The sequence below is a fragment of the Oncorhynchus mykiss genome, chromosome 19 (genome assembly GCF_013265735.2).
Source record: "Oncorhynchus mykiss isolate Arlee chromosome 19, USDA_OmykA_1.1, whole genome shotgun sequence".
Taxonomy (NCBI): Eukaryota; Metazoa; Chordata; class Actinopteri; order Salmoniformes; family Salmonidae; genus Oncorhynchus; species Oncorhynchus mykiss.
The window spans coordinates 28,606,266-28,628,902 of NC_048583.1; the positions used below are offsets into that span (position 1 = coordinate 28,606,266).

The following is a 22,637-nucleotide window of genomic DNA, read 5'->3' on the forward strand; positions in this document are numbered from 1 at the left end:
AACAGCCTCGTCGGAAGTCAGTCGCTGAGCTGAGGGGGATCTGAAACAATCCTTCTGAAACAATCCTGCTCACTCCAGGTGGAGAAGCGAGGGAGGGAGAAATGGGGCGATAAGGGAGGTGTACTGTAGGAAGCGGCCTGACGTCCGGCTGATTGTGGCCTGCCATGATTAGAGAAGGTTTTTCCTGTAGTAAGTTAGCTGGTCCTGTAGGCCTCTTCTGGACCATTGTCTGAGGGAGGGAGAGGGAGGTGGGTATAATTGGAAACTTGGCTATAATTAGGACCACTCCTGTCTGGGGAAGTGTCTGGTCTGGGAGAGAGACTAAGACTGGTGAAAGGGGATAGAAACGGGGTGGATGAGAAGGAGTGGGGTTGGGGGGGCAGATCAGAGTGGGGGATGAGGGGGGGGGGGGGGTATAGAGAGAGAGGAAGGGGGAGGAGAGGAGGGATATTAAGGGATCTGGGCTAGCTGTTGACACCCTGCTGTCCAGCTGTACTCGGCCTCGTGCATATGTCGTCTCTGTGTGATGATGACATTATTACAGCAGCGTTCTGTATAGTGCACTAGCAGCCTCAGACATTATCCTAATGCTCCTTTCTCTGAGCTCTGAGGAGGCAAGAGAAGAATTAGTGGAGTGAACAGAGAATCATTCTACTGTAAAGCAATGACCTACATTCTGTAAGGAAATTAAAGTTACAACCTTCTGAGAGATAAGGATGCGTAGTCATTGATTTCAGTGAAATGCCTCATTATTTAAGTGTATTTACACTCATGACGTCTTCTCGTCCTCTCTCTCATCTCTCTCTCTCTAGCTGAGAAGGTGTCATCTCTGGGGAAGGACTGGCATAAGTTCTGTCTGAAGTGTGGCCGCTGTAACAAAACCCTGAACGCAGGGGGACATGCTGAGGTGAGCGATAATCAATGATGTCTATGGGTCTATAGGCTCACAGGCATAGGATCAATCCCTATAGGTCCACGAGGTATAACCTAATCGGGAAAACCAAGTTTTATATTGACTGATTGACACACACAGACACTCACTCACACACTCACTCACACTACATCCAGATACGGTTGAAGTCAGAGGTTTACGTACGCCTTAGCTAAATACATTTAAACTCAGTTTTTCACAATACCTGACATTTAATCCTAGTAATAATTCCCTGTTTTCGGTCAGGTAGGATCACCACTTTATTTTAAGAATGAAGTGAAATGTCAGAATAATAGTAGAGAGAATGATTTATTTCAGCTTTTATTCAATTCACCACATTCCCAGTGGGTCACAAGTTTACATACACTCAATTAGTATTTGGTAGCAGTGCCTTTAAATTGTTTAACTTGGGTCAAATGTTTCAGGTAGCCTTCCAGAAGCTTCCCACAATAGGTTGGGTGAATTTTTACCCATTCCTCCTGACAGAGCTGGTGTAACTTAGTCAGGTTTGTAGACCTTGCTCGCACATGCTTTTTCAGTTCTGCCCACAAATTTTCTATAGGATTGAGGTCAGGTATTTGTGATGGCCACTCCAATACCTTGACTTTGTTGTCCTTAAGCCATTTTGCCACAACTTTGGAAGTATGCTTGGAGTCATTGTCCATTTGGAAGACCCATTTGCAACCAAGCTTTAACTTCCTGTGACTGATGTCTTGAGATGTTGCTTAAAACCAGTTGAAGCTAGGGTGGCGCTATTTCATTATTGGATAAAAAAACGTGCCCGTTTTAAGCGCAATATTTTGTCACAAAAAGATGCTCGACTATGCATGGAATTGCCAGCTTTGGAAAGAAAACACTCTGACGTTTTCAAAGCTGCAAAGATATTATCTTTGAGTGCCCCAGAACTGATCTTACAGGCGAAACCAAGATGCAACTTCAACCAGGAAATGAGCAGGATTTTTGAGGCTCTGTTTCCCGTTGTCTCCTTATATGGCTGTGAATATGCAGTGAACGAGCTTATGCGCTCTGCCGTTCCTCCAAGATGTCTGCAGCATTGTGATGTATTTGTAGGCATATCATTGGAAGATTGGCCATAAGAGACTACATTTGCCAGGGGCCCATCCGGTGTCCTTTGTCTACGTTGGTGCGTAACTCTCAGCAGCAAAAATTTTACCAAGCGATACAGACAGCGAAGTATCGTTCCTGGAAGTGTGCATCATTGAAGAGATATGTGTGAAAAACACCTTGAGGATTGGTTCTAAACAACGTTTGCCATGTTTCAGTCGATATTATGGAGTTAATTTGGAAAAAAGTTCGGCGTTTGGATAACTGAATTTTCGTTTTTTTTTTGGTAGTCAAACGTGACGCCCCAAACGGACCGATTTCTCCTGCACAAAAAATCTTTCAGGAAAAACTGAACATTGCTATCTAACTGAGAGTCTCCTCATTGAAAACATCCGAAGTTCTTCGAAGGTAAAAGATTTATTTGAATGTTTTTGCTGGTTTTTGTGAAAATGTTTCCTGCTGATGTTAATGCTAAATGCTACGCTAGTTATCAGTACTGTTACACAAATGCTAGTTTGCTATGCTTGAGAAGCATATTTTTGAAAAGCTGAGATGACAGTGTTGTTAACAAAAGGCTAAGCTTGAGAGTTAGTATATTAATTTCATTTCATTTGCGATTTTCATGAATAGTTAACGTTGCGTTATGGTATTGAGCTTGAGGCTATCATTACGCTACCGGATCCGGCATGGCTCAGCGCAAGAGGTTAAATATGTCCACATCATTTTCCTGCCTCATGATGCCATCTATTTTGTGAAGTGCACCAGTCTCTCCTGCAGCAAAGCGCCCCCACAACATGATGCTGCCACCCCCGTGATTCACAGTTGGGATGGTGTTCTTCGGCTTGCAAGCCCCCCCTTTTTCCTCCAAACATAACGATGGTCATTATGGTCAAACAGTTCTATTTTTGTTTCATCAGACCAGAGGATATTTCTCCAAACAGTACTATTTTTGTTCCCATGTGCAGTTGCAAACCGTAGTCTGGCTTTTTTATGGCGGTTTTGGAGCAGTGGCTTCTACCTTGCTGTGTGGCCTTTCAGGTTATATCTACCACACGGAACCCCACTAATCCTACCGACGGAAACGCATGAGATGGCTAATAACAGACCTCCATCCTATACTAGCTTGACAATATCTCTGTCATCATCACTCAATACCTAGGTTTACCTCCACTGTATTCACATCCTACCATACCTTTGTCTGTACATTATACCTTGAAGCTATTTTATCGCCCCCAGACACCCCCTTTTACTCTCTGTTCCAGACGTTCTAGACGACCAATTCTTATTGCTTTTAGCCGTACCCTTATCCTACTCCTCCTCTGTTCCTCTGGCGATGTAGAGGTGAATCCAGGCCCTGCAGTGCCTAGCCTTGGTTTCATGCATGTTAACATTAGAAGCCTCCTCCCTAAGTTTGTTCTATTCACTGCTTCAGCACACTCTGCCAACCCGGATGTTCTAGCTGTGTCTGAATCCTGGCTTAAGAAGACCACCAAAAATTCTGAAATTTTCATCCCAAACTACAACATTTTCAGACAAGATAGAACTACCAAAGGGGGCGGTGTTGCAATCTACTACAAAGATAGCCTGCAGAGTTCTGTCCTACTATCCAGGTCTGTACCCAAACAATTTGAACTTCTACTTTTAAAAATCCACCTCTCTAAAAACAAGTCTCTCACCGTTGCCGCCTGCTATAGACCACCCTCTGCCCCCAGCTGTGGTATGTGAACTGATTGCCCCCCATCTATCTTCAGAGCTCGTGCTGCTAGGTGACCTAAACTGGAACATGCTTAACACCCCAGCCATCCTACAATCTAAGCTTGATGCCCTCAATCTCACACAAATTATCAATGAACCTACCAGGTACCTCCCCAAAGCCTTAAACACAGACACCCTCATAGATATCATCCTAACCAACTTGCCCTCTAAATACACCTCTGCTGTCTTCAACCAAGATCTCAGCGATCACTGCCTCATTGCCTGCATCCGTAATGGGTCAGCGGTCAAACGACCTCCACTCATCACTGTCAAATGCTCCCTGAAACACTTCAGCGAGCAGGCCTTTCTAATCGACCTGGCCGGGGTATCCTGGAAGGATATTGATCTCATCCCGTTAGTAGAGGATGCCTGGGTATTTTTTTTAAATGCCTTCCTAACCATCTTAAATAAGCATGCCCCATTCAAGAAATTTAGAACCAGGAACAGATATAGCCCTTGGTTCTCACCAGACCTGAGTGCCCTTAACCAACACAAAAACATCCTATGGCGTTCTGCATTAGCATTGAACAGCCCACGTGATATGCAGCTGTTCAGGGAAGCTAGAAACCATTATACACAGGCAGTTAGAAAAGCCAAGGCTAGCTTTTTCAAGCAGAAATTTGCTTCCTGCAACACTAACTCAAAAAAGTTCTGGGACACTGTAAAGTCCACGGAGAATAAGAACACCTCCTCCCAGCTGCCCACTGCACTGAAGATAGGAAACACTGTCACCACTGATAAATCCACCATAATTGAGAATTTCAATAAGCATTTTTCTACGGCTGGCCATGCTTTCCACCTGGCTACTCCTAACCCGGTCAACAGCACTGCACCCCCCACAGCAACTCGCCCAAGCCTTCCCCATTTCTCCTTCTCCCAAATCCAGTCAGCTGATGTTCTGAAAGAGCTGCAAAATCTGGACCCCTACAAATCAGCTGGGCTAGACAATCTGGACTCTTTCTTTCTAAAATGATCTGCCGAAATTGTTGCCACCCCTATTACTAGCCTGTTCAACCTCTCTTTCGTGTCGTCTGAGATTCCCAAAGATTGGAAAGCAGCTGCGGTCATCCCCCTCTTCAAAGGGGGGGGGGACACTCTTGACCCAAACTGCTACAGACCTATATCTATCCTACCTTGCCTTTCTAAGGTCTTCGAAAGCCAAGTCAACAAACAGATTACCGACCATTTCGAATCTCACCATACCTTCTCTGCTGTGCAATCTGGTTTCAGAGCTGGTCATGGGTGCACCTCAGCCACGCTCAAGGTCCTAAACGATATCTTAACCGCCATCGATAAGAAACATTACTGTGCAGCTGTATTCATTGATCTGGCCAAGGCGTTCGACTCTGTCAATCACCACATCCTCATCGGCAGACTCGCCAGCCTTGGTTTCTCAAATGATTGCCTCGCCTGATTCACCAACTACTTCTCTGATAGAGTTCAGTGTGTCAAATCGGAGGGTCTGCTGTCCGGACCTCTGGCAGTCTCTATGGGGGTGCCACAGGGTTCAATTCTTGGACCGACTCTCTTCTCTGTATACATCAATGATGTCGCTCTTGCTGCTGGTGAGTCTCTGATCCACCTCTACGCAGACAACACCATTCTGTATACTTCTGGCCCTTCTTTGGACACTGTGTTAACAACCCTCTAGGCAAGCTTCAATGCCATACAACTCTCCTTCCGTGGCCTCCAATTGCTCTTAAATACAAGTAAAACTAAATGCATGCTCTTCAACCGATTGCTGCCTGAACCTGCCCGCCTGTCCAACATCACTACTCTGGACGGCTCTGACTTAGAATACGTGGACAACTACAAATACCTAGGTGTCTGGTTAGACTGTAAACTCTCCTTCCAGACCCACATCAAACATCTCCAATCCAAAGTTAAATCTAGAATAGGCTTCCTATTTCGCAACAAAGCATCCTTCACTCATGCTGCCAAACATACCCTTGTAAAACTGACCATCCTACCAATCCTCGACTTCGGCGATGTCATTTACAAAATAACCTCCAATAACCTACTCAACAAATTGGATGCAGTCTATCACAGTGCAATCCGTTTTGTCACCAAAGCCCCATATACTACCCACCATTGTGACCTGTACGCTCTCGTTGGCTGGCCCTCGTCGCCAAACCCACTGGCTCCATGTCATCTACAAGACCCTGCTAGGTAAAGTCCCCCCTTATCTCAGCTCGCTGGTCACCATAGCATCACCCACCTGTAGCACGCGCTCCAGCAGGTATATCTCTCTGGTCACCCCCATAACCAATTCTTTCTTTGGCCGCCTCTCCTTCCAGTTCTCTGCTGCCAATGACTGGAACGAACTGCAAAAATCTCTGAAACTGGAAACACTTATCTCCCTCACTAGCTTTAAGCACCAACTGTCAGAGCAGCTCACAGATTACTGAACCTGTACATAGCCCACCTATAATTTAGCCCAAACAACTACCTCTTTCCCTACTGTATTTATTTTATTTATTTATTTATTTATTTTGCTCCTTTGCACCCCATTATTTTTATTTCTACTTTGCACATTCTTCCACTGCAAATCTACCATTCCAGTGTTTTACTTGCTATATTGTATTTACTTTGCCACCTTGGCCTTTTTTTGCCTTTACCTCCCTTATCTTACCTCATTTGCTCACATCGTATATAGGCTTGTTTATACTGTATTATTGACTGTATGTTTGTTTTACTCCATGTGTAACTCTGTGTCGTTGTATGTGTCGAACTGCTTTGCTTTATCTTGGCCAGGTCGCAATTGTAAATGAGAACTTGTTCTCAACTTGCCTACCTGGTTAAATAAAGGTAAAAAAAATAAGGACTCGTTTTACTTTGGATATAATACTTCTGTACCTGTTTCCTCCAGCATCTTTACAAGGTCCTTTGCTGTTGTTCTGGGATTGATTTGCACTTTTCGCATCAAAATACGTTCATCTCTAGGAGACAGAATGCGTCTCCTTCCTGAGCGGTATAATGGCTGTGTGGTTCCATGGTGTTTATGCTTGCGTACTATTGTTTGTACAGATGAACGTGGTACCTTCAGGCGTTTGGAAATTGCTCCCAAGGATGAACCAGACTTGTGGAGGTTTACAATTTTTTGGCTGATTTCTTTTGATTTTCCCATGATGTCAAGCAAAGAGGCACTGTGTTTGAAGGTAGGCCTTGAAATACATCCACAGGTACACCTCCAATTGACTCTAATTATGTTAATTAGCCTATCAGAAGCTTCTAAAGCCACCACATAATTTTCTGGAATTTTCCAAGCTGTTTAAAGGCACAGTCAACTTAGTGAATGTAAACATCTCACCCACTGGAATTGTGATGTGAAATAATCTGTCTGTAAACAATTGTTGGTAAAACTACTTGTCATGCATAGAGTAGATGTCCTAACCGACTTGCCAAACCTATTGTTTGTTACAAAGAAATTTGTGGAGTGGTTGAAAAACGAGTTTTAATGACTCCAACCTAAGTGTATGTGAACTTCCGACTTCAACTGTAGATGAGTAGCTCTCAAGATGACATTACCATCACCGTTCTATAGGCCTAGAGCTTAGCCTACAGCTGTACTCTGTAGATGTGCTGCCTGTGTCCTTGCTGAAGGTTAGCTGTGACTTCATGACCTAGCCAGCCAGCCCATAGAAATACCAGTACAATATATTATAAAACTGTTCTATTTCATTCAATGAGTCAGCCGTTCTATTTTCACCATGTCTGTGTTTTATAATGAATACAATATATCACCGCCAGTCCTCTCATATCTCCTCCATACACTCTTAGTATGACTCAATATGACTCAGCACTGGTCCCTGGGCCTGGATCAGAACAGAAAGGAAGGAGAGGTGTACATGCAGCCTTTTACATGACCTAGCAGTCAACCATTCTATTTCCACCTTGTCTGTACATGAAGACTGAATATCCCCTTCAGTCATCCCTCAAATAAACTCAGCAAAAAAACAAACGCCCTCTCACTTCCAACTGCGTTTATTTTCAGCAAACTTAACATGTGTAAATATTTGTATGAACATAACAAGATTCAACAACTGAGACATAAACTGAACAAGTTCCACAGACATGTGACTAACAGAAATTTAATAACGTGTCCCTGAACAAAGGTGGGGGGTCAAAAGTAACAGTCAGTATCTGGTGTGGCCACCATCTGCATTAAGTACTGCAGTGCATCTCCTCCTCATGGACTCGGGCAGTTGTTGTTGCCATCCTGTGCCTGTCTCACAGGTGTGATGTTCGGATGTACCAATCCTGTGCAGGTGTTGTTACACGTGGTCTGCCACTGCAAGGACGATCAGCTGTCCATCCTGTCTCCCTGTAGCGCTGTCTTAGGCGTCTCACAGTACAGACATTGCAATTTATTGCCCTGGCCACATCTGCAGTCCTCATGCCTCCTTGCAGTATGCCTATGGCACGTTCACGCAGATGAGCAGGGACCCTGGGCATCTTTCTCTTGGTGTTTTTCAGAGTCAGTAGAAAGGCCTCTTTAGTGTTCTACGTTTTCATAACTGTGACCATAATTGCCTACCGTCTGTAAGCTGTTAGTGTCTTAACGACCGTTCCACAGGTGCATGTTCATTTAATTGTTTATGGTTCATTGAACAAGCATGGGAAACGGTGTTTAAACCCTTTACAATGAAGATCTGTGAAGTTATTTGGATTTTTACGAATTATCTTTGAAAGACAGGGTCCTGAAAATAGGACGTTTCTTTTTTTGCTGAGTTTATAATGGCGCCGGAGGGGATGGGTGCCGTTTTATGGGCTCCTTAACAACTGTGCTATTTTGTTATTTTTTTCTCATGGTTTGTAACTTATTTTTTATTTTTTACATAAAGTTGATGCTACCGTCTCTTATGACCGAAAAGAGCTTCTGGACATCAGAACAGCGATTACTGACCTCAAACTGGACGAAGATATGTTCTTTAATGAGTCCTACGCAAAGAATATACTGCTTTCCGGAGACCAGGCCCAAATCCCTGCCATTCACGTGAAGAAAAGGCGGAGATACAGAGGGAGAAGGTCGGTTCTATTGGCCAACGTGCAATCACTGGAAAACAAACTGGATGATCTATGATCGAGACTGGCCTACCAACGGGACATTAAACACTATAATATCTTATGTTTCACTGAGTCGCGGCTGAATGACGACACAGATAATATAGAGCTGGCTGGGTTTTCCGTGCATCGGCAGGACAGAGCAGCTATGTCTGGTAAGGCGAAGGAAGGGTATGGTGTGTGTCTATTTGTCAATAACTGCTGGTGTGCGATGTCTCATATAAAGTAAGGATTGCTCGCCTGAGGTAGAGTGCCTTATCATAAGCTGTACACCGCATTATTTACCAAGAGAGTTGTCATCTACAGTTGAAGTCGGAAGTTTACATACACCTTTGCCAAATACATTTAAACTCAGTTTTTCATGATTCCTGACATTCAATCCTAGTAAAAATTCCCTGTCTTAGATCAGTTAGGATCACCACTTTATTTTAAGAATGTGAAATAATTTATTTTGATAACTGGGTCACTATATGGTCAACCAATCACTATATTAAACATATACGCCCCTAACACAGATACTCCTGCCTTCATGTCAAAAATTATAACCCTGTTCAATGAGCATTGTGTCTCCTTTGGCGTGGTGGCCGGAGATTTTAATTGTACCCTTAACCCAACCCTAGACAAATCATCTCAAGTCCCCACCACAAATCCTAGATCTGCAAAGATGTTGAACTCTCTTACTAAAGAGATGGGACTGATAGATATCTGGAGAGAGAATAATAGCTAATCTATGGACTATACATACTACTCTAATGTCCATAAACCTACTCCCGTATAGATTACATTTTTATCCCAAAGAGTTTCATAAATTCAGCCACATGTACAATCGGACCCATAGCACTTTCAGATCACGCCTTTGTCCACCTCTGCTTTGACCTCTGCAAAAACATCCCGAGGTCAAAGAGCTGGAAATTCAACACCTCCATGCTATCAAATGACGAGTTCCATACATTGGTAACTACATGGATAGACAACTACACACAAGACAATAAAGACTCTCCTGTTTCTCCGGCCACAATGTGGGACGCTGCTAAAGCCACACTAAGAGGTAATCTAATTGCATATGCTTCCTCTAAGAAAAAAGCAATGGAAGCACACAGGCTAGATCTTGAGAGGGAGCTGGAATGCTGTGAAAAAATACATAAACAATCCCTAGACAGCACCTCCTGGAATCATCTTAAAGCAGCCAAAGCCAAACTGAATTTGGACTACACTCGGGAGATAAAAAAAAAAGTTTTCTTTACAAAACAGAAATACCATGAGTATAGCAATAGGCCCAGTAGATTGCTTGCTTACCAATTAAAAAAGGAGCAGTCAGAGCGTACAATCATGGCTATCCGAACAGCAGAGGACGAGGTCACATATGACCCAAAAAATATCAATTTAACTTTTCATGATTTTTACTGCAAACTATATACCTCTGAGAGAAAACACACAGAGGCAGAACTCCACTCTTTCCTAGAGGGAATCTCGCTACCTAAACTATCAGAGACCGACCAGGAAGATCTCAACTCCCCCTTCACTCCTGAGGAGATCCTGGAGGCAATTACCTCCATGCCACCTAATAAGTCCCCAGGCCCAGATGGATTCCCCAGAGAGTTCTATAAAGCTTTTTGGCCCCAGCTCAGCCCTATCTTCATGCCAATGCTGGAGGATTTTTGCAAAAACGGAGTTCTCCCAACTCAATGCACACAGCTCGCATTACAGTGTTGCTAAAAAAGGACAAGGACCCCCTATCCTGCTCGTCCTTCCGGCCCATAAGCTTGTTGGATTTCGACTATAAAATAATTACCAAATTGCTCGCCAAAAGACTAAACACTCTTCTTCCCAAAATAATAAAAGCGGACCAAACTGGATTTATTAGAGACAGATACTCTTCTGATAACATTCGCCGTCTTTTTGATATTATTGATCAAGTAAACGCACAAAAGACCCCTGTCCTGCTGGCTTCACTGGATGCTGAGAAGGCGTTTGACAGGATGGAGTGGAGCTTTCTGTTTTCAGTCTTAGAAAAGTTCAATATGGGCCCACATTTTATTAAATGGATCAAATCACTATACTCTCATCCAAATGCCATGGTGACTACTAATGGACTGAACTCTGACAGATTCCCTCTGGAACGGGGCACAAGACACGGGTGCTCGCTGTCCCCGCTGCTCTACTTGTTGGGGGCGGAGCCTCTGGCAGAGATGATAAGGAGCAATCCAAGTATTATGGGTGTTTCTGCAGGCGGCCTGCAGCACAAGATTTCGCTTTACGCGGATGATGTCTTGCTCTACATATCCAACCCTGAGAAATCCCTCCCTCTCATTTTAGACACAATTGCTCAGTATGGCAAGTTTTCAGGTTATAAGATTAATTTTAACAAATCCACTGTCTGCCCTCTCAATATTACACTCACCAGCTCTATGAAGACACTTTGTCCTTTCCAATGGAAAACACACGGGTTTCAATACCTCGGGATCTTCATAACACCAGATCTGAATAGCCTTTTTAAGGAAAATTACCTTCCACTCCTGGATCGAATCAAGAACGATCTCCAAACCTGGATCTCCCTCCCAATTAGCTTAGTAGGAAGAATTAATGTAATCCGTATGAACGTCCTCCCTAGACTAAACTACTTATTTCAGATGCTCCCATGCTATCTCCCAGTTTCCTTCTTCAAAACAACTAACCAAAGCATCACCAAATTTATATGGGGCAATAAAAAACCTAGGATCAAGTTTTCCACTTTATCAAAACCTGAATCTAAAGGTGGTCTTGCCCTTCCCTCCCTTCAACTGTACTACTGGTCTGCCCAAATCCGCAACATGCTAACATGGATCACAAACAGACAAGAGTCAACGTGGATTCAGATAGAAGCCCAATCCTGTGGTTCATTGCCCTTAAGCTCAATTATATTCATTAATAACTTTAGTGAAGTGGGCAACATAGCCAAGACCTTTGCAACATAGCCATACCTTGACTTTGTTGTCCTTAAGCCATTTTGCCACAACTTTGGAAGTATGCTTGGGGTCATTGTCCATTTGGAAGACCCATTTGCAACCAAGCTTTAACTTCCTGACTGATGTCCTGAGATGTTGCTTCAATATATCCATATAATTTTCCATTCTCATGATGCTCATGGACTACATGAAAAGGAAGGCCGATCAGACCCCCATTAACATCGACGGGGCAGTAGTGGAGTGGGTTGAGAGTTTCAAGTTCCTTGGTGTTCACATCACCCACAAACTACCACGGTCCAAACATACCAAGACAGTCGTGAAGAGGACACCTTTTCCCCCTCAGGAGACTGAAAACATTTGGCATGGGTCCCCAGATCCTCAAAAAGTTATACAGCTGCCCATCGAGAGCATCACCGCCTGGTATGGCAACTGCTTGGCATCCGACTGTAAGGCAATACAGAGGGTAGTGTGTACGGCCCAATACATCACTGGAGCCAAGCTTCCTGCCATCCAGGACTTATATATACTAGGCAGTGTCAGAAGAAGTCCCAAAAAAATGTCAAAGGACTTCAGTCACCCAAGTCATAGACTGTTCTCTCTGCTACAGCACGGCAAGCGGTACCGGAGCACCAAGTCTAGGTCCAAAAGGCTCCTTAACAGCTTCTACCCTCAAGCCATAAGACTGTTGAACAATTAATCAAATGGCCACCTGGACTATTTACTTTGACCCACCCCCCCACCCCATTTGTTTTTACATAGCTGCCTCTCATTGTTTATTACCTATGCATAGTCACTTTATTATCTCAAATTACCCCCGCACATTGACTGGGTACCAGTACCCCCTGTATATAGCCTTGTTATTGTTATGTAATTTTATTGTGTTACTTTTTAATTAACACTTTCTTGAACTGCATTGTTGGTTAAGGGCTTGTAAGTAAGCATTTCACGGTAGTCGGCATATGTGACAGATAGCATTTGATTTGATATCGGTTATGTCAGTGTGAAACAGCCCTGTCCCTTGGTCTGGATCAGAACAGAACAGGAAGGAAAGAAAGATGTGAATTCTGCAGCTTTATATGACACAAAATCACACAAGCTATTCCCCACCCAGCTCAGACCAGACTAGCCAGTCGTCAGTAGATACTAGATGCAGTCCTAGCCTGGGTTGTTTAATCTCTCTCTCATCATTACATCATATAAATGTTCTTTCTCCATGTCCTCTCCACAATTTCCCTCCAGACTCCAGTAGATAAGCCTGGTCCCAGATCTGGTTGTACAATATACTGTTAATAGATCTGGGACCACGCAATAACCAACTCCAATACAGCACAAACAGATCTGGGACCAGGCTTTAACCAACTCCAATACAGCACAAACAGATCTGGGACCAGGCTTTAACCAACTCCAATACAGCACAAACAGATCTGGGACCAGACTACTAGTAGACGTTGGCAATACTGGCCTGGGTTGTTGTTGTCCGCCCTCCACTCCATGGACAGGCAGCAGATCAGACACACATGATTAGATGTACTCTAGTCCATCCTCTCCATTGACAGCACATCCCAAATCCAACCAGCAGCCTTAGGCTAGGCTACATTGCCATGGTGAGTGCATGGCTGTGGTCAGAAAAGTCTGTACCCCATCATCATGGAACTGAAGGGATGGTTCAGAGATGGAGTTAGTAGTGTACTATAAGAAAATACAAGGAATGTAGTCCGTGTGCTGTGAGGAGATCCCAGGCACAGTATAGCAGAGGTCAGGGTCTCTATAAGCAGAGGACAGGGGAATAACGATGGGGGAGATGGCACCACTGCCCCCTGGGGCTCCATGGATGGCAGAGTCATAAGGTCATCAGCATACTTCCCATCCGAAACCGTAATGAACAGTTTGTGTATTTGTAATGACGACATATTGTAATGTTTTTGTTTGTTTTGGTCTTCTGTAAGGTTTTTTTCAGCTGTTCGTGCACACTGATACTTTTTTTCAAGGCAAGCTGAAGTTCAGAGCTGAAGTCTACGCCCCTTCGTTGGTCATTGGTCAACAGTAGTGATTCTTGCCATTTGAGAGACGACTTGATTTCACGCACATTTTTTCACTTGGGAAATACTGCAATAGCTTAGATTAATTCTGACTATTTTGTGGAATTGTATACTGGCTATGGCGCCTCAAGATGGACAAACAGGCTGTTGCATCTTTTTCTCTTTTTTTTAAGTGAAGGTCTTTTTTTTAAGGGAGTATGCGAGTTCGGCTAGCCACCAGCCAACTGAAGCATACAGAAGCCTTTAGCAAGCCTCCATAGGACACATTATGCACACACACACACACAGGCCAAGCCTTCATCCTGGCTCTATCCAAGGAGGAGGTCATAACTCTGTTACTACACACAGACAACCATGGGTCCTGATACAGGTATACAGTTGATAATGGGCCTGGGTCTTACCACGCAAAGGCCAAGGGAGCAGGATGAGTGGTGGTGGTGTGTGTGTCTGTGTGTGTGTGTGTGTGTCTCACGAGGAAGGGGGCTGTATGAGATCAGATTCGGAGTCAGGGAAAGACTAGGGCTGTGACGGTCATGGATTTTGGATGGCGTTAGTTGGCCAGCCAAATGATTGCAGTCACCGTAATAACCGTTCGGATAGCGAAAAAAGAAACACGGTAATTTTCTCCTCTCCTCCACTCCTGACTGCATGTGCTGCCATAGAAATAGAATGAATAGAACTGGTGTCTCAATTCATGTCAATGATGGCATAATGGGTGGACTGGCGGCCATTGCGATTCTATTAATAGGAGCAAAGCAGGAAGCAAAAGGAGGAAGTAAAAGCAGGAAGTGTACCCATGGTGGTTTGTTGATTCAACTCAACTGACATGACTTAAAATACATTCCATTGCATGAGGCGCATCAGTTAACATGGGGCCTTTTTTTAACTAGGCAAGTCAGTTAAGAACAAATTCTTATTTACAATGGCGGCCTACCCTGGCCAAACCCGGACGATGCTGGGCCAATTGTGCGCTGCCCTATGGGACTCCCAATCACGACCAGTTGTGATACAGCCTGGAATTGAACCAGGGTCTGTAGTTATGCCTCTAGCATTGAGATGCAGTGCTTTAGACCGCTGTGCCACTCGGGAGCCCTTATTCAGCACGGTCAATAATTTGATCAGCACTTTTATAAGCCATAAAGTGTGCATTCTCCCTATTTCCAGTCACACTTCAACCAGCACTGCAGCTGCAATTAATGGGTGTAGCAAAGTGTTTCCATAAGTTTGCGTTGTTATTAAAAGCGGCTTGTCTTTTATAATATAGAGGAATATTTCACTTTCTCTGGTCATAGAAGTTGTCAAGAAGTTAGTCATTTGTCATAGAAGTTGCCTAGATTGGTTCTCAATTAGAGGCAGGTGTTTATCGTGCAGGTGTTTATCGTTGTCTCTGATTGGGAGCCATATTTAGGCAGCCATGTTCTTTGGGTATTTTGTGGGTGGTTGTCTTCTGTCTTTGTGTCTATGCACCAGATAGGACTGTTTCCTTTTTTTTCCTATTTGTTGTTTTGTATTTTGTAGTGTTCACGTTTATTGTCCTTATTAAACATGTTGAACACTAACCACGCTGCATTTTGGTCCTCCTCTCCTTCAACGGAAGAAAACCGTTACAGAACCACCCACCACAATAGGACCAAGCGGCGTGGTAACAGGCAGCAGCAGGAGAGGCAGCAGCAGCAGCAGTAGCAGGAGAGGCAGCACTATTTAGAGAAATGGACTTGAGAGGCGATCCTAGACGGGAAAGGACCCTGGGCACAGCCAGGAGATTATCGCCGCCCCAAAGAAGAGCTGGAGGCAGCGAAGGCGGAGAGGCGCTGGTATGAGGAGGCAACACGGCGGAAGCCCGAGAGACAGCCCCAAAAATGTATTGGGGGGGGGGGGACAGGGAGAGTGTGGCAGAGTTAGGAGTCAGACCTGAGCCAACTCCCCCTGTTTACCATGAGGAGCCAAGGATGGAATCAGAGCAGTCGGCGAAGTTGAGGTGTACGTCTGAGAGTGTGGAGGAGTTATTGGACAAATTGGAGGAGAGTGAATGGAGGGGAGATTATGAGACATTCGAGGAGTTGTTGATAAAATTGGAGGAGAGTGAAGAAAGAGAGCTGTCGGTTTGGCGCAGTATTACACGGAACTCGTCCTGAGGTGCGCGCTAGCCGTCTGGTTAAGACTGTGCCAGCCTCACGCACCAGGCCTCCTAGCCTCCCTAGCCCTGCACGTCCTGTGCCAGCTCAGCTCTACAGTGCTCCTAGCCGTGCTACCCGTGGCGGGCGTTGTACTGGTCAGGCACCGTGTTATGCGGTGGAAAGCACGGTGTCCCCAGTACGCGTGCTTAGCCCGGTGCGCTACATCCCAGCTCCCCACATCTGCCGGGCTAGGGTGAAGATCCAGCCAGGGTGGATGGTGCCAGCCCTGCTCTCAAGATCTCCAGTACGCCTTCACGGTCCCGTCCATCCAGTGCCACCTCCACACACCAGCCCTCCGGTGGCAGCCCCCCGCACCAGGCTTTCTCTCCGTCCTTTGTCTACAGGTGCTCCCGCCTGTCCAGAGCTGCTAGAGTCTCCCGCCTGAGTCTCCCGGGGGGTACTGTCATGCCCTGGCCTTAGTTATCTTTGTTTTCTGTATTATTTTGGTTAGGTCAGGGTGTGACATGGGGGATTTATGTGTTTTGTCTGGTCTAGGGGTTTTGTATGTTTATGGGGTGTTCCCTGGTCTAGGTGATTATGTAAGTCTATGGTTGCCTAGATTGGTTCTCAATTAGAGGCAAGTGTTTATCGTTGTCTCTGATTGGGAGCCATATTTAGGCAGCCATGTTCTTTGGGTATTTTGTGGGTGGTTGGATGTGGATGTGGGAAAATTGGAAAGGCGAATGTCTCCTCGTTTTTGTGTCTGGGAAGTGAGTGGGCTAGGCTCTGGGCTCTGGACTGGGATAGTTGATCCATATTTAGGGTACTCATACTGCAGTGAATTATAACCACACACTGGGCTGGGTAATCCATCTTTCAGGTCCTACTGGTCCTGCTGTAGGGAAATACAACCAGAACTGTGAGGGGACCAGAGCTGTCTAGTGGACACAATGAAGCCCTGTGTGCTGGACGTTCCCTCCTGACAAACTCATCAGTGCCTATTAGTCAGAAAGAGAGATACTAATATTACCAGAACTTTTACTGTATAGGCCCCATAGATGTTACAACCCCTGCGGATCTGTGTCTGTCTAACACACACACATTGTGTCTGTCTGTCTGTTTCTAGCTCCTGTTACAGCGCTACATGTACTTCCTGTCATGGGTAATACATTATAGATAGTTGAGAAGAGAAACAGGCTGTTTTCTACTCTGGGTTTCTGAGTAGAATAAGATGCCACGTGGGTGTGAAGGGATTGTGCGACTAAAGCAGTTTGTTCCCACAGTCGGCATTGGCACGTGGCCTTGTGCTGTGGCGTTGGTACCATAGCCTGCTTCATCCACCTCTGCCTGTCAACTTTGGCTGTATCTCAATTCATCCTCTCTCTTCCCGTCCTACTCACTGTATTAGAGGAGACCTTTTTTGACCTTTTTCTCCAATCCATTTTGTCGAGGCGGCAAGGAGAGAAATTGAGGAATGGCGGAAAGATTAGTTAGGAAAGAGCTCTGGACTGGATGTCTTCTCTCTGGCCCAGGCCCTGATCCCTCTGCTGCCTGTCCATGCTGTTACATCAAATCAAAATCAAATCAAATGTATTTATATAGCCCTTCGTACATCAGCTGATATCTCAAAGTGCTGTACAGAAACCCAGCCTAAAACCCCAAACAGCAAGCAATGCAGGTGTAGAAGCACGGTGGCTAGGAAAAACTCCCTAGAAAGGCCAAAACCTAGGAAGAAACCTAGAGAGGAACCAGGCCATGTGGGGTGGCCAGTCCTCTTCTGGCTGTGCCGGGTGGAGATTATAACAGAACATGGCCAAGATGTTCAAATGTTCATAAATGACCAGCATGGTTGAATAATAGTAAGGCAGAACAGTTGAAACTGGAGCAGCAGCACGGTCGGGTGGACTGGGGACAGCAAGGAGTCATCATGTCAGGTAGTCCTGGGGCATGGTCCTAGGGCTCAGGTCCTCCGAGAGAGAGAGAGAAAGCGAGAAGGAGAGAATTAGAGAACGCACACTTAGATTCACACAGGACACCGAATAGGACAGGAGAAGTACTCCAGATATAACAAACTGACCCTAGCCCCCCCGACACATAAACTACTGCAGCATAAATACTGGAGGCTGAGACAGGAGGGGTCAGGAGACACTGTGGCCCCATCCGAGGACACCCCCGGACAGGGCCAAACAGGAAGGATATAACCCCACCCACTTTGCCAAAGCACAGCCCAAACACCACTAGAGGGATATCTTCAACTACCAACTTACCATCCTGAGACAAGGCTGAGTATAGCCCACAAAGACCTGCCACGGCACAACCCAAGGGGGGGGGCAACCCAGACAGGATGACCACATCAGTGAATCAACCCACTCAGGTGACGCACCCCCTCCAGGGACGGCATGAGAGAGCCCCAGTAAGCCAGTGACTCAGCCCCTGTAATAGGGTTAGAGGCAGAGAATCCCAGTGGAAAGAGGGGAACCGGCCAGGCAGAGACAGCAAGGGCGGTTCGTTGCTCCAGAGCCTTTCCGTTCACCTTCCCACTCCTGGGCCAGACTACACTCAATCATATGACCCACTGAAGAGATGAGTCTTCAGTAAAGACTTAAAGGTTGAGACCGAGTTTGCGTCTCTGACATGGGTAGGCAGACCGTTCCATAAAAATGGAGCTCTATAGGAGAAAGCCCTGCCTCCAGCTGTTTGCTTAGAAATTCTAGGGACAATTAGGGGGCCTGCGTCTTGTGACCGTAGCGTACGTGTAGGTATGTACGGCAGGACCAAATCAGAGAGATAGGTAGGAGCAAGCCCATGTAATGCTTTGTAGGTTAGCAGTAAAACCTTGAAATCAGCCCTTGCTTTGACAGGAAGCCAGTGTAGAGAGGCTAGCACTGGAGTAATATGATAAATTTTTTTGGTTCTAGTCAGGATTCTAGCAGCCGTATTTAGCACTAACTGAAGTTTATTTAGTGCTTTATCCGGGTAGCCGGAAAGTAGAGCATTGCAGTAGTCTAACCTAGAAGTGACAAAAGCATGGATTAATTTTTCTGCATCATTTTTGGACAGAAAGTTTCTGATTTTTGCAATGTTACGTAGATGGAAAAAAGCTGTCCTTGAAATGGTTCTTGATATGTTCTTCAAAAGAGAGATCAGGGTCCAGAGTAACGCCGAGGTCCTTCACAGTTTTATTTGTGACGACTGTACAACCATTAAGATTAATTGTCAGATTCAACAGAAGATCTCTTTGTTTCTTGGGACCTAGAACAAGCATCTCTGTTTTGTCCGAGTTTAAAAGTAGAAAGTTTGCAGCCATCCACTTCCTTATGTCTGAAACACATGCTTCTAGCAAGGGCAATTTTGGGGCTTCACCATGTTTCATTGAAATGTACAGCTGTGTGTCATCCGCATAGCAGTGAAAGTTAACATTATGTTTTCGAATAACATCCCCAAGAGGTAAAATATATAGTGAAAACAATAGTGGTCCTAAAACGGAACCTTGAGGAACACCGACATTTACAGTTGATTTGTCAGAGGACAGACCATTCACAGAGACAAACTGATATCTTTCCGACAGATAAGATCTAAACCAGGCCAGAACTTGTCCGTGTTGACCAATTTGGGTTTCCAATCTCTCCAAAAGAATGTGGTGATCGGTGGTATCAAAAGCAGCACTAAGGTCTAGGAGCACGAGGACAGATGCAGAGCCTCGGTCCGATGCCATTAAAATGTAATTTACCACCTTCACAAGTGCCGTCTCAGTGCTATGATGGGTTCTAAAACCAGACTGACGCATTTCGTATACATTGTTTGTCTTCAGGAAGGCTGCGCAACAGCCTTTTCTAAAATTTTTGAGAGGAATGGAAGATTCGATATAGGCCGATTAGTTTTTTATATTTTCTGGGTCAAAGTTTGGCTTTTTCAAGAGATGTTTTATTACTGCCACTTTTAGTGAGTTTGGTACACATCCGGTGGACAGAGAGCTGTTTGTTATGTTCAACCTAGGAGGGCCAAGCACAGGAAGCAGCTATTTCAGTAGTTTAGTTGGAATAGGGTCCAGTATGCAGCTTGAAGGTTTAGAGGCCATGACCATGACCATTTGATATGACCACTGACAACTATTACATGACCACCATCATCCCAGCATGCATTAGGAGGGACATAGGGTCCTAACAGACCCATCTCTAAGCCTTCGACTGACCTCTGTCATCCTACAAGGCCCATACTCGCTCACCTATCCTGGGTAGGGTTGCAAAAATCTGGTAGCTTTCACCATTTTTTTTTGGGGGGGGGGGGGGATCCTGTTTAGAACTCCTGGAATCATGAGGGAATAAACAGGAAATCCGGAATCCTCCAACCAGGATTTCTGGGAAGCCTGGGAATTTGGGGAAAGTTACCAGCATTTTGCAACCCTAATACTGGGTCATGTTCAGTACGTTTCCGAATGATTTCCACCTACTGAATAGGACCCTGATGTGAGGTGTTTGATTAATCAACAGTACTGGTCTCCTGTTTACAACCACAACTGATACCTGGGCTGGAACATTGTGACACATTAGAAAATGGAGATCAAGCCAGACTGACTTTCTTTCTCCCTTTCTCTTTCTCAGGAGGCTGTGGTGTTTTTTTTATTCTCTGTCTCTCTCCTACACACACGCACACACAATCCAATAACCTTTTTTTCCAAAGATGCATGAGTCTGGCTAGAAGATGGAAATTGCCAAACTATGATTGTCAGTCATGTGAGGTTTGGGCTTATAAATGCCATTTACTCACCGTCAGTCATTCTTCTTCTCTTTATTCCCTGTCTACAGCATGATGGGAAGCCCTTCTGCCACAAACCATGCTATGCTGCCCTCTTTGGACCAAAAGGTGAAGTACATCTTACTATTGTCATAAGGCATACATTAGATCAGGATGGCAATTCCATGGTAACAGAATGATGCTCAAATGTTTCACTTTAAAGTGTATGTCATACCAAAAACAATGTTTGCAAAGTTTAACAAACTATACAACTCTATGCACAAGGACAACTTTTAACAATTTCAACTGAAAACTTGAAGAACAGTGCGGACGCAAAGTTTGGTAACAGAATGACGGCACAAACAACGCAAACCGCCATTCTGTTACCAAACTTTGCATCTGCACTGTTTTTCAAGTTTTCAGTTGAAATTGTTAAAAGTTGTCCATTCTTGTTCTGAGAAATGAAGGATATTTCATGTGAGAAATTGCCAAGAAACTGAAGATCTCGTACAACGCTTTGTAATACTCCCTTCACAGAACAGCGCAAACTGTCTCTAACCAGAATAGAAAAAGGAGTGGGAGGCCCCAGTGCACAACTGAGCAAGAGGACAAGTATATTAGTGTCTAGTTTCAGAAACAGACGCCTTACAAGTCCTCAACTGGCAGCTTCATTAAATAGTACCCGCAAAGCACCAGTCTCAATGTCAACAGTGAAGAGGCAACTCCGGGATGCTGGCCGTCTAGGCAGTTGCAAAGAAAAAGCCATATCTCGGACTGGCCAATAAAATGAAAAGATTAAGATGGGCAAAATAACACAGACACTGGACAGAGGAAGATTGGAAAAATGTGTTATGGACAGACAAATCTAAGTTTGAGGTGTTCGGATCACAAAGAAGAACATTCGTGAGACGCAGAAAAAATGAAAAGACGCTGGAAGAGTGCTTGACGCCAAATGTCAAGCATGGTGGAGGCAATGTGATGGTCTGGGGGTGCTTTGGTGGTGGTAAAGTTGGAGATTTGTACAGGGTAAAAGGGATCTTGAAGAAGGAAGGCTATCACTCCATTTTGCAACGCCATACCATACCCTGCGGAAGGCACTTAATTGGAACCAATTTCCTCCTACAACAGGACAATGACCCAAAGCACAGCTCCAAACTATGCAATAACTATTTAGGGAAGAAGCAGTCAGCTGGTATTCTGTCTATAATGGAGTGGCCAGCAGTCACCCGATCTCAACCCTATTGAGCTGTTGTGGGAGCAGCCTGACCTTTATGGTACCTAAGAAGTGCCTATCAAGCCAATCCAACTTGTGGGAGGTGCTTCAGGAAACTTGGGGTGAAATCTCTTCAGATTACCTCAACAAATTGACAACTAAAATGCCAAAGGTCTGCAAGGCTGTAATTGCTGGCTGTAAATGACTACCTCATGAAGCTGGTTGAGAGAATGCCAAGCGTGTGTAAAGCTGTCATCAAGGCAAAGGGTGCCTACTTTGAAGAACCTCAAATATAAATAATATTTTGATTTGTTTATCACTTTTTTGGTTACTACATGATTCTATCTGTATTTTTTTCATAGTTTTGATGTCTTCACTATTATTTTACCATTTATAAAATAGTACAAAATAAAGAAAAACCCTTGAATTAGTAGGTGTGTCCAAACTGGTCTGAATCTTACCTCTGACTTCTCTCTACCCTATGACCACTGAAGGTGTGAACATTGGCGGAGCAGGGTCCTATGTGTATGAAGCCCCCGTCAGCAATAACCTAGCCTCTACTGACTTGAACGCCCCCCCCAAGCCTGCTGAGGAGAAGAAAGTGTTTGCACCCAGGGCACCTGTCAAAGGTACACGCTAGTGTGTGTGTGTGCCCAATCTTTCGCGCATGCATGTGTATGTGTCCACATACAGTGCCTTGCGAAAGTATTCGGCCCCCTTGAACTTTGCGACCTTTTGCCACATTTCAGGCTTCAAACATAAAGATATAAAACT

At 44.8% G+C, this 22,637-nt stretch overlaps 1 protein-coding gene across 1 annotated transcript in view; it reads left to right on the plus strand.

The window, feature by feature from the left end:
* crip2 (cysteine-rich protein 2) overlaps nucleotides 1-22,637 on the plus strand; it is a 55,838-nt gene that overhangs the window by 27,400 nt on the left and 5,801 nt on the right. The window contains exons 2-4 of the mRNA XM_021573862.2: nucleotides 813-907; nucleotides 20,722-20,779; nucleotides 22,358-22,492. Coding sequence (XP_021429537.1) covers nucleotides 813-907; nucleotides 20,722-20,779; nucleotides 22,358-22,492 — 288 coding nt within the window. The remainder of the gene's footprint in view (nucleotides 1-812; nucleotides 908-20,721; nucleotides 20,780-22,357; nucleotides 22,493-22,637) is intronic.